The sequence below is a fragment of the Vanessa tameamea genome, chromosome 14, assembly GCF_037043105.1.
Source record: "Vanessa tameamea isolate UH-Manoa-2023 chromosome 14, ilVanTame1 primary haplotype, whole genome shotgun sequence".
NCBI lineage: Eukaryota > Metazoa > Arthropoda > Insecta > Lepidoptera > Nymphalidae > Vanessa > Vanessa tameamea.
Window position 1 is genome coordinate 3,572,127 of NC_087322.1, and position 12,683 is coordinate 3,584,809.

The 12,683-nt window shown below is 31.4% G+C and overlaps 1 protein-coding gene across 1 annotated transcript in view; it reads right to left on the bottom strand.

The window, feature by feature from the left end:
* Positions 1-10,198, bottom strand: part of LOC113398530 (chondroitin sulfate synthase 1) — a 49,877-nt gene extending 39,679 nt beyond the window's left edge. Inside the window, exon 1 of the mRNA XM_026637307.2 lies at positions 8,925-10,198. Within this exon, the coding sequence (XP_026493092.1) occupies positions 8,925-9,689 (765 nt within the window). The 5' untranslated portion in view covers positions 9,690-10,198. The remainder of the gene's footprint in view (positions 1-8,924) is intronic.
* Between the last annotated feature and the right edge of the window lie 2,485 nt (positions 10,199-12,683).

Genomic DNA, 12,683 nt, shown 5'->3' on the forward strand with positions numbered 1-12,683 from the left:
CAGTGACCCGGCAGATGTAGGTGACGTGCCGTCCTCGACGACCGTGAAAACGATTCAGACTCCGAGATGCGTGATGTTCATGCAATTATAATACCTATTTTCATTATAATATAGCACAATATGGTACCGACGCTGATCTATTCGAAATAAATGGACATAGTGACGTAGGTAAGTCGCTTTACATAAAGGGGTACGCGAAATTATAACAATGATCAATAAGATTTGCTGTATTAGACTGTGTCTAAAGTAAAATTAGCAACATTTGTCACCACAAATGTTGCTAATTTTACATTAGAAGAGAATGAACATATGTTGGTGACAAAAAATTACCTCTCAACAAAAAATGTTTGTGCATTGTGGGATGGTTGGTAATTTTCTGAATAAATTGCAAAAAATAACATAATAGCTGAAAATAATTTTAAAAAAAAAAGTTGCCTATTTTTACTAATTATAGCGTATACTAGACACATTCTATGTAAAATTGTCACGGATAGCTAAATAATAAATATACATCGCGAGGTTTACCTTATTATTATTTTTTTTTAATTTTGGAAGTTATAATCAATATATGATTCTGTTTTAGTATTAACGTGCTAAATATGAAATACAAACACGATTTAGCATTATGCTGTCAATTGACGTCGATTATTAATAAGGGAACAAAATTGTTAGAAACCGTAGGTATACTTGAAATAAAATATTGAAACATTTTAGTTGCTTATTTATAGAATTAAGAAAAGAAATCACACAGAACCAAAAAGGAACTGAAACACGGCGGTTTTATTTTTGCATCAAATTTTATAAATGTTTACATATATCAGTTATAACTAAACATCGGGCATAATTTTCACCGAGTGTGAACTCATAAATCGTATATTGAGATATAGCACACAAACGAATTTAGTTTACGATATTATTAAATCAAGATAAAAGATAGATCGATCTCACAATTACCGTAGCGATGAACATATAAATGTACGGAAACAACATAAAATGATATCGATATACAGTGCAGCCTTAATATAACTTATCTCAATATAACGAATTCCTCGATTTAATAAATTCTTCGTAATCCCCTTGAATCGTCCATAAGAGTCAATGTAAAATATCCCTTTACATTACGAACATTTTTTACGAACAACCTCTTTATAACAAATTTTCAACTATTAAGAATACGTATAAATACCTCAAATTAACGAATTTGTCAACACAGAACCTTTATATAAAGTCACCACCAAAATGTTTTGTTACCTACCTAATTATTTTCAAATAGAAAATACATACAGTAATTTAACAAAAATGTGTTATCCTTTATTAGTAGAAGTTGTTCGCTGTAACAAGATAGGTACGCAATATTGAGGTGAATAAAACTGTTTTTTTACCTCTTTATAACGAATTTTGGACCAACCTAACCTCAGCATAACAAACTTCAGTTTAACGAATTACTTGATATAACAAATATTTACTTGTTCCCTTCCGATTTGTTATATCGAGGTTGCACTGTATCACCTTATTAATTATATTTACGTATTGTATTGAATAATTTATATAAGATGATAATTAGATAATTTAAAAAAGTTGGAAGTCGCTTCAACAATTTTCAAATGCATATTGTTCCGCCCCCACAATAGTCACGCAATTAATTGATTAGAGTTTAATCAATTTATTTGAAATGTTTTATAATTAATATGCTGGCGACTACAGATGTAAGTTTATTACAGCAAAAGTAGTGTAAAAGTGTGAGTAATATGTATATACATAGTACAATATATGTTATATTTCAACTTTATTCTACTTTGCTACCATTTGTATTGAAAAATAACATAATAAATAATTCAATAAACAAATTTGTCAACTTAGTATAAAGAATATGTATCTAATATATAATGTTCATTCGTATAAACGCAAATCACGATGCAACCCCTCGGTCGCCAAATAGATCAGTGCGAGACGAAACTTTGTGTTGAATAGATGTCACACTTTTTTTTCGCAATTACAAGGCACAGGGGGTGTGAGACCTGCGCGGGGCATATTTATCGGTAACGCCCAATCGAGCAAGGTCAACGACGTATATCCATAATAAATTGCACTATGATCACGGATTACGAGTAGGTAGTATTATATTTGCGAACAAATTCATACAATCAGCCCGCATGATTGAATATCATGCGATATAAATAACGTCCCAATTTTGTATGCCGTTGCCGTCATTCAAAGGTCTTTGCCCGGAACTATGAAACTATATACAAAATATTATTATAAACAAAAGGTACTCAAAAGGAATTTTTTATTTGAGTTCAAACAATGTTTACAAATTTAGTAATTAAAGAGTTGATCACAAACAAAAATAAGTTTGTTGAATTATGTATATTATATTCTATTATATGTAAACGATTTAACGATTGAAAGGAATACTTAATGATGACGAAATAATGAAGGAAATATTGATTTTACAAAAATGATACCTGATTATGTTCTTCCATTTTCTTTTCACGAGCTAAGTAATTTAACATGACATTATAAATAATAGACAGGTTTGTATTCAACAACACAGTGTTCAAATCTTTAAATTATCATATACCGCCTCTTAAATCTAAATTAGTAAGGAAGATAAATAAATTACTTAAATAGGTATATGTTTAAATATAAATTGCTTTTATAAATATGTGAAGGTGCAAAAACCACGGAACGGAGCACCGGCACTGCGGCGTTCAAGGCAAACCTGAACAAACAACTGAGATTAACTCACGTAGGCTTCTGTATTTTGTTATATTAGATATATTTTGAATATCTTGCCTTGTTTACGTTTCATTCAGCACCTGACGATATAAGATAAGAGTATAGAGATTTTATTTTGGATAAAAATGTTTTGACAGCGTTGTAACTTAACCTAGATCCATCAATTAACATCATGATGATGATGATACAAGAGTTATATGTTAATTGTATCTATTTTTTTTCATAACTAGGTTAAATAAAAACAAACAAACGTACAACATTGTTTACCTTTTAAATATCCAATAATTAAGTAATTTTAAAATGTTCGCACCCAGTATGATTTCTGCCCGTACCCAACCAACTAAAAACGTTTATGATACGTTATGCAACAAAACGCCCATTTTAACTAAGGAATATTTTTTGAATTACCTCTATAACAATAATAACTTTGCCAATGCGACTAAAGTATTATGTTATTATAAAGAAAAAAAGCTGTGTCCTGGCATTGCAACCGCTCATAAGCGATGGTGAATTTTTACCATCATGATACCTGCCTCGATAGGCAATAAATTAAAAAATGGTGCAATATAAAACCCAGCTTACTAGCTCCGGGCTGTTGTTGAGAACTTCTTGACAGAAAATCTAATAAGTTTTTATTCAAACCAGGTTTGTATTTGGGCCTCGGGATAAACGGCCTTATAAGCAAGGCTGTTAAACAGAACACGATCATAATAAAACTAATTTGAAACTTGTAACGCAAGTTAATTTTATTCAATTTCCTGGGAGTGTTATAATGTGAATCTATCTTTTAAATACATTTAATAACATTATTTTATTAAATTACTGTGTTAAGAATATACTTTTATAATTTCTAACAAGCCTATTCATAAAATGTTTACGAGAAACATTAAGAGTAATAAAACATGTTACAGTCGTAAACTATAATTCGCGACTTTGTTTGCCAGTGCATCGGATGTTACATACAGGAAATTATAGTTAAATTGGGAGTTTTATTTATCATACCCCTGAAACCATTCATTATCCAGAAAGCAAACTGTATGTTAGAGCAATTAGGAAAACAATGCCGGCTACGAAAAATACGTGGAAAACAAAAAGGTATCACTTTTGTTACCAAAATATGCATATACATATATCAAATGATATTATTAGTTTTATAAAGATAATTATATGACCAAGCAAATGGAGACATAGGAAAAATAGTTTTAGGACTAGTGTTTTTTGACTTTGGTTATTTATTTTTTTCTATAGAAAAGAAGTCTCTTGTCTGTAACATTATATACAATGTTATTGACACAGTATTATACTGCCTACTCGTAAATTAATATTATCTGTCTAAGATTAGTAAGATTTCCTGTTGATATTTTTATTTATTAAACGATATGTGTACGTATATCAGTTGTGACGAAATTTTAATGAATACCTCATGCAAATGATTATATATTTGATAATAACTTTAATGTGATGAATTTGGTTTCTATTTGATGTTATGAAAGTGACAACACAAGGACTTAGGGAATTTTAAGATACTTTTACCTTTTTAAGACATACATAAGACAAACCTACGATTATTGTTTTGAAATTATTGCGTTAATTTATTTCCTTATATTATTTGTTAAATTTTGGCATTGCAATAGTAATAATAATTCGTAAAATAGTGAAATGGGGATGACTTCACATTGGCTAATTATTGTGATTGGAACGCTAGCAAATAATATTATAATATTCATACTTTAATAATAAATAAACTTAAAGTAATAATTTTTATTAACATTTTTTTTTATACTTATTTACGCAAATAATTAGGTATAATTATTACTGTATGAAAATAAAGACGTATAAATTCAATTCGGATTTAACGCTTTACGTTAAATACAATTTTGTAAAATGACGATTCAAGTAGGCTTTTACCTACTTGTATAAAGTATATTTGGATTTTGAGAATTCTAACTTTTTTATATGTTTATGCATGAAATATTCTATTACACCATAAGAACTAAATAGCTCAATGAAATCGCAATTCCGTCTTGCACCTTATCTGCGCGGGCGCCGAACGAGTTCAGATTTGGGTGCGATTATCTTATCAGTCCCCCATTTTGTGACGTCGTGCAAAGAATAACCGATATTAGATAGAGGTCAGCCTGCATAATTGTATTGAGTTTTTAAGTATTTTTCTTCTTATTTTAGCTGGAAGTGTTATAATTTATGACGATTTTATTATTCTTTATTTTCTATTTATTTAAATCTTTATTTAATATATTTGTTAGTAATATTTGTAAAATTACTAAAAGCGCAAGTCATAAAAAATAAAAGGTCAATATTATAAAACTGTAGGAAAACCACATCAGGTTTCATAGTATTTTATATGATTTAATTTTTATACTTATTTTAGTTTACATTTCCTCGCAATCTTCGAGAAAGTTTTTTAATTATTGTCTGTTAAAAAGTTCCTGACATTCAAGAAAAATTTGCAAATTTTTTGGTATGGTACAGTTTAAGTATCAATAATTAGACAAAAAACTGCGCAACTTAGAGAAAACCTACCTTTACAACAGATTTTTCGCATTTAAATGTCGTAATGTTCCTTTTATATCTGTAGTTTACTACTCAACCGAATAATGATAAACAAGATCACGATTATCGTTATAGAACAATTTCTTGACACTTCTAACTAGTGATAGAACAGTGCAGATACACAGCTTCATGATGAACAATTTAAATTTCTGTTTACAATAATTAAGGTAATATAGATATTATATTCAAACATAAAAAGTACGATAACTTTTTACGTTTGAATAGAATATCTAAACGTGAAAATGTTACCTTTTTGGGGGTTTTAGTAAATTAAAATATATTTTGGTATAATATAATTTATATGAAGGCCACAAAAGGTCTAGTTAGTTCTACATTAGTTCAGTGTAGAATGAATTGGCTACGGGTATGTTAACGATTATTCCAGTCACAGTAAATGTACTTTAACAAAGCTAAACAATATAATCAAAATATTTTCAGAGAATATCGGGTCTGCACTCAACACACTCTGTGACATGTACATTCGCAATACTCTCCTTTGGAAACCGGTTTCGCTGGTGCGCGAGATTCTGCAGGATTTGAGCTTAATGTTAAATTTGAAAAGACATTGAACCTAACGTAACGGCAGTTAAAATTGTTTCGAAAATATATTGCGACAGGAAACTTAATCAGTGTTCAATTCAGTAGCCATTTTTTTTAAGTTAAATGGTTTTCTTCCTTCTATTTTATGTTTTATCAGAGACTTTATAATTATCAGCGTATTATTTTATTATATGAGCTTATTTAAAAGAACAATCATTCACAATTACCATACGAACATGTCATTTACATATTCTCGAACTAGAATGTAATTAAAATGGAACAAACATTTTTTTCGTTATATTGCTTTCGTTTAGATTTAAGATACAGATTTTATAAATACTATTTCAGGACTGTCCTTAAATGTTTACAGCTGTGGTAACAAAACTGTTGACATAACACTATCAAAGATATTGAATTACTTCAGTTATATGGTATCCAGTCTGACAGACTCAAGTGTTTACCTGATGGCTATTTTGTGTCACAACACAAAATCTATAAATACAATAATATTACAATAAATATTTTAATAAAATTAACAACCTATTAATGAACCACGACTGGGTTTACTTCTTCTAACTTAAGGAGTTTTTAGCCAGCCATTCTCGGTTGTGAGGTTCCAATGTTTATCCGAACGTTGTTACTTAATAAATGCCCTAACATAATTCATGTTATTGTGAGACGTGTGCAAATTCCTCAATATGTGATAGTTTTCCAAGTTCGTAGAAAAAAAATTCGCAAGTCATGGTCAATAACTTGCACTTTACCTGTATCATGCGAGGGGCTTCGTGTTCTATTTTTTCAATTCCTTTAGTTCTTAACAAGTCGCTTTAAACTTAATTCGCCATAATTCAAAAAGGCGTAAAACAATAAATGGCTTAAGAAGGTAATTATTCGAGCCACTGTATTGTATACATTTAACATTTTAAATATATGTATATTATAGAGCGTTTTAAGTTACCGTATGTCTTTTATTGTGGCCGTTAGGTGTTTTATTTTATGTTGCATTAAAATTCTAATAAAGGGAGTGTATAAATAAGTAAAATGATTTATGTATATAAACCAAAAAAAAACTTTTAATATATATATTCTTTTAATCTATACTAATATTATAAATGCGAAAGTAAGTCTTGTTTGTCTGCCTGCTGCTCTTTCATGGCCAAGCCACTGAACCGAATTTGATAAAATTTGGGTATGTAGCAAACTTCAAACATACTTTACAAAATAGGCTACTTTTTGATGTCTAATACCTAAAACGACCAACCCCTAAAACGCGAGCTAAGCCTCGTGCGACCACAAGTAAATAATATATATGTAATCGACATGACTTTGAATACGTTGCTGTTCATACATGAAAATTCAGCGGTGTTTGCCCGGGATTAAGCCCGCAACCATCTGTTAAAATTCACACGTTCTAACCACTGAGCCATCTTAGCTATAACTTAATAAAATTTTGCTAATCTTTTGAGAAAAACTATGCTTATTATATTAATGATATGATAAATTAATTATATTAAAATACTTATAAATAAAATTACCCAGCAGAGATGTGATTAAATAGAATTGAGGCGTTTTTTGTTAACCTAATAGTAAAATTGGTTTTGATTAGTCGTTTTATTTTTTTACTTTTAACACAAAAACAATTATATTCATCCAAAATACATACTTGAGATCGATAAAGCTATTTCAGATATAAACTTTCTTTGAAGCGAAGGGCGAAAGTCATGGATCCTTTTACTTTTTAGTCGTTACAAATAATTGATAACATTTAAAATATCACGATAAATACTGTTACCAATACCGTACTAAACTGAAACATTGATTTGTCGCCGAAACGGTATATTTTGTTTTAATTAACTGTAACGGTTTGTCTTAACGTATTCGTACCTGTTACTTAAAAAATCTTGTTAACATGTGAAATGTAGGTGAGGGAATTACTTAATTGTAGCCACTTTCGTTTGCAATTACACGAGAAATCGTCGAAAGACGCTGAGACTACACCACAATATAAACACACAAAATAGATACAATTAATGTCTCGATATTTATAATTAAAATATAAATTAAAGCATGACATTTATAAAACTAAAATTATAAGTATATATTCTTGATGCTTTCTTGTTTTTCTTTTTCAGATATATCCGAAACTAGGCACTACTGATTAAAATATAGATGTGGCTTAATTTAAGAAACAGAATAATGAGATCAGTAAACTGACACCAAATAAAAATAATGTCCACTCATAGTAGCAGAGATAGCCTAGCCGATACATAGATATTAAATCAAGATCACGGTTTCAAATCTGAAAAACATCACTGAGATTTCATCACGCTTTGGCTCGTTTGTGAAGAAAATTATACGCTGTCACATCTGAGAAAAACCCGCTGTAGCAGGAAGAAGCTTTCAACAATATCCTGAAGATTAGAGGAGGCATTAGCTCAGCACTGGGACCTTTACGGTAACTTTACGGTAACCTTTTACGAAAAAAATAAAAAATACAATAATATGATGGAGGTTTTAGTTAATGTTTCTCTAGTACGTTCTTATATCAACCGCTGCTATTCATAATAAGTATAATTATATTATAATAATTATACCAGCTTATGTTTTACTTGTAAGAAATATAATAAGATATCTTAACTCAAATAGATAAAGCCGAAACAGGTTAGCAAAACGTTTGTTTAAAATGGTGCGAGAAATGTTACTAAAATGTTTGTTTATTTTCAATTCTCCGTTGCCGATTCCTTGTGAAGTATTCTTTGCCTAACACACACATGAATTATAAATGTTGTTTTAAACAATCTTCGCAACTTTGAAACTTCGATTCGTTTGATCGGCCCCTCGAGGCTTTTTACACCTTATTTAAGCGGTAAATTATAGTTTCCACTTAACTGTTGAGCTAAAAACCGAAAAAGCGAACACAATGTTTAAGCCTTCAAGAACTCTTAATAATTATAATAATTGTAAAAAACTGTAACATCAAAAAAGTTTAAACATACATTTAAGTTCTGTTTATGTTTGTTCTACAATATTATCTGTATGTATAAATTAACAAAATCCTTAAAATGAAAACTTACATCGTAACTCCATGTGCAAGAGACCCCAGCAAATTTGGCTACACACCGACCCAGCTCAACGTCCTCATGCGTTGTGTAAAGGTGCTTCAGGCAGTACTTGACATGAGGGGCGACTCGTCTCAATGTTTCTCGAGATATCAGCACTCCCGGTCCACCCATACAAAAGTTTTCATTATAATCTAACGCCAAGGCATCTCTTTCAGAGCTCGTGCCTCTTCCCGCTTGTCCTATAAACTGAGGTTTTCTACTATCCACAGAACGTAAAAACTCTCCTAATTTATCTCCTCTAACATAAACGTCATCATCCGCACGCATGAACCACTCAAACCTTTCACCGTAGTGCTCATACATGTACAGCAACATAAGAAAAGATTTCTTTTGAGGAGGATAACTATCGTCAACGCTACGCAATGGAATAAGAGGTAGTCCTGGCGCCCGCGAAACTTCTGAACTGAAAAATGCAATCCGTCCAGGTAAATCTTGGGCCCACGTATCAAATACAGCCCTAGCTCTCGTGGTTAAATATTGTTCCGCAGTCATAACACCAACAAACACAAGAGTTCTATTAGAATTGTAAATAGTTTCGCCAGTTCTTAAATCTATAATTGACAAAGGATCTGGAGCGACATACAATTTCGCCGCATCTGGGCAGGCTTCAATAGAAGTCCTCGAAGATGTCCTTAAGCACAATTTCAGAAACACACCGAGCGTGACACCGGCGACGACGCCAGCCACCAGATGCATCCACTTACTTCTTCGCGGCATCGTAATAGGACTACCTCAACAAACGCACCCACTGTTACCCGTCGTCCGCATGTGTGCATTCCAGGAATTTTAAGTTTTTATCCCTTTTTCGGCGGGGGTAGACATAAGCGGGCGGCTTCGAGCCGCTTATCACATGGCCGATACTATCGCGTCATGCGAAATCGAACGACACTATCACGATGTCACGAGCTAAATATCGAATTTTGCAGATGTTATCGGCGAAGCGAGCGCGGTGAGTCGCGACGCGTGTCGAAATGCGACCCGTTCATTTTACACGGCGCTAAACGATGATACACGAAACCCGTTCAACTCGTGCGCCGCCCGCCGTGCAACTGCCAACTACTGCAACTGGACTGTCTCAAAACAAAACTCAAGCAGCGGTAATTCCGGCTGTCCGCGCAGACCGTAGCTAGCTATCTCACTTTCACGTCCATGTAACCGTATATCGCTCCTTATCTTAGCTAATGTGTACTGGATTCGAATGAACTTGTCCCATTCATCGGCGAACGATGACAAGAAATGATAGACAATTCGCTATTTATTTCGAGCAAGCATTGTCTGGCAGGCGACTGGCGCTCTGGCGGAAACGTTTCACTGCGCTATTAGTGAGGAACTTCGCGGCTACGTCAAAGGCGAAGATCTCATAAATGCCAGTGACGTGAGCGGATTAGCTATTTACATAGGAGTAAATTATTTGCTTCCGACGTCTTTTAAAGATAAAAAGAACAAAAACATTATTTTATGTCATTCACACGCGAATTATCAGTTTTATGAAACATTCAGTAGAATTGCTATAAATTTACTAAATTGCCATGTAGCTTGTTGAAGCGTAATTATAGTATGTACTGTATAGATTCTCAAAACACGTACCTATATACATGTATTCAAAGTATTAATAGTTCATACAGTCGTCATCATACTCAAATTAAAAATTCGCGAGAATGTGGTTAATCGTTATTCCAATGGAACAGTGTTGAAATTTCCTGAAAATAATAGTTAATACAAGCTATAAAAATATAAATTAATAATAAGCTTTATGTCTTTATAACCGCCACTTATATAGTAAAATCTGATTTATTTACCAAAACTTTAAAGACACAGTTTTTACAGCATGTAATTTAAATGAATATTTTCGAAGATATTACAATTTTTTAAATGCGTACAACGCGCTTTGTATTGTCTTATGACAAATAAACTGTGAACATTGTATTCATAGTAATAGTAGACATTCTTAGACATTTTTAATATCATCATTGCACCTGTGATGTGAAGCCAGGGCGAGTTTTTTACCTATACCTATCACCAATGCGCCGCCAAATTTAGGGGACTAAGATGTTATGTCCCTTGTACCTGAACACAACAATTATACTAAGTATTGCTGTTGGACTGTAGAATATGTGATGAGAAGATAATACAGTAAAAAAACCAGGCGGATTTCAAAAACCACTGTCATTAAGTAAAATTAAGTTTTTATTTAACTAGATACAACAGAGCACAGTTTCGTTGTGTCATTTAATTTTAAGTATCTCATAACATTGACATATTCACTATCTCCTATATATTATATTTCTGATTATAATATGAAACAGAGTACAATTGCAGAATGGTAAGGTGTTTATGTTAATAAACAGTTTACATATTTAAAAATCTGTTATTTTTGACTGCACAATTTTTTTACAATTACCTATTCTATAATCAAGATAAACGTTTTGCTTATTATTCTGTTCTTTATAATCTCCCTAGACGTTTTATCCGATCCTTTGGAGTGCCATTCTATTAAAAAGTTTGGTAGTTTTATATGTACAGATATTTACATTTATTTAAATATAGTGAAGAAATTATTATGTAGTCTCATCGGATATAAAAATCAATGAAATAATGCACATGTGTTGATGTTAAGGCGTCGGGGAGTCATTTGTTTGACAGATGGTATTACGCAAATAAGGGTACGTGCAACAGAGGTAGAGAATACTATTTTATTTATAAATATATAGTTGATTTATTTTTCATATATTATGTCCTAAGATTTAGTCGACATTAATCTTTATTGTTTTTTAAGTATCTAACGTAGTTGATAAATTGTTGTAAGAATACAATTTTGATAGATTTTAGACAGGTAAGCTGGTTTTATGCTTTCTGATCTTTCTAACTTATCTTCAGAAACGACAATATAAACAAAAAATATATATGCCAACAAAGAATTGTGCATCAAGTACTGGATAAAAATAAAAAACCACTAACTAAAACTACTGGTCCATTAATCACTTTTTATTCAAAAATATAAAGTATGAAAAATATTATGGCAACCCTATATAACTGTGTGGTTAATACGAAGTCACTTAGGAAGCGTCTAAAAACTAAAATTCATCTTTATTTGTAACATTAGAAGGGTCTGTTACAACAGGAAAACGGCGAACTTTACTTTTATTGGCACTGTTAGTTTTTTACCGCTGTATTAAATTTAGCACATATTAAACACAGTACAGTACAGTCAGCACCTAGCTGTACTGTATTTTACCTCATGAAAATAGTACAAGTAAATGTTTTCATTGTTTATTTTTAAGTTTTAAGTCAAAAAGGTCATTCATGTGCTTATGCCCTATAAATAATGCTACATTCTTCTTTTAAGACGTCTCTTTTACTCACTGGCTGAACTCAATATGTAAAAAATGTGAAAAATGAGTGTGGGATCGTTACACATTTCACACGAATAAAAAAAAAAAGATGTTATTGTATTAAACTGATGGCTAAAACATTGTTCGTACAAAATATTTAAAATTTATAAACAATATAGGTAGAGGTTGCACAAATCCGAAAATTTGATTTACTCAACCGACCCACGAAATATTTTTCATTTTTAACAATTAGAATATCGGTATTTGTCACCAATAATTATGTTTAGTTATAGCAAATAAGTCAATTTACGATTTTTTGACAAAAAAAAAAACAAAAATTTTAAATGGCCGAATCGATATTTTTTGGGACCTAGAGAGC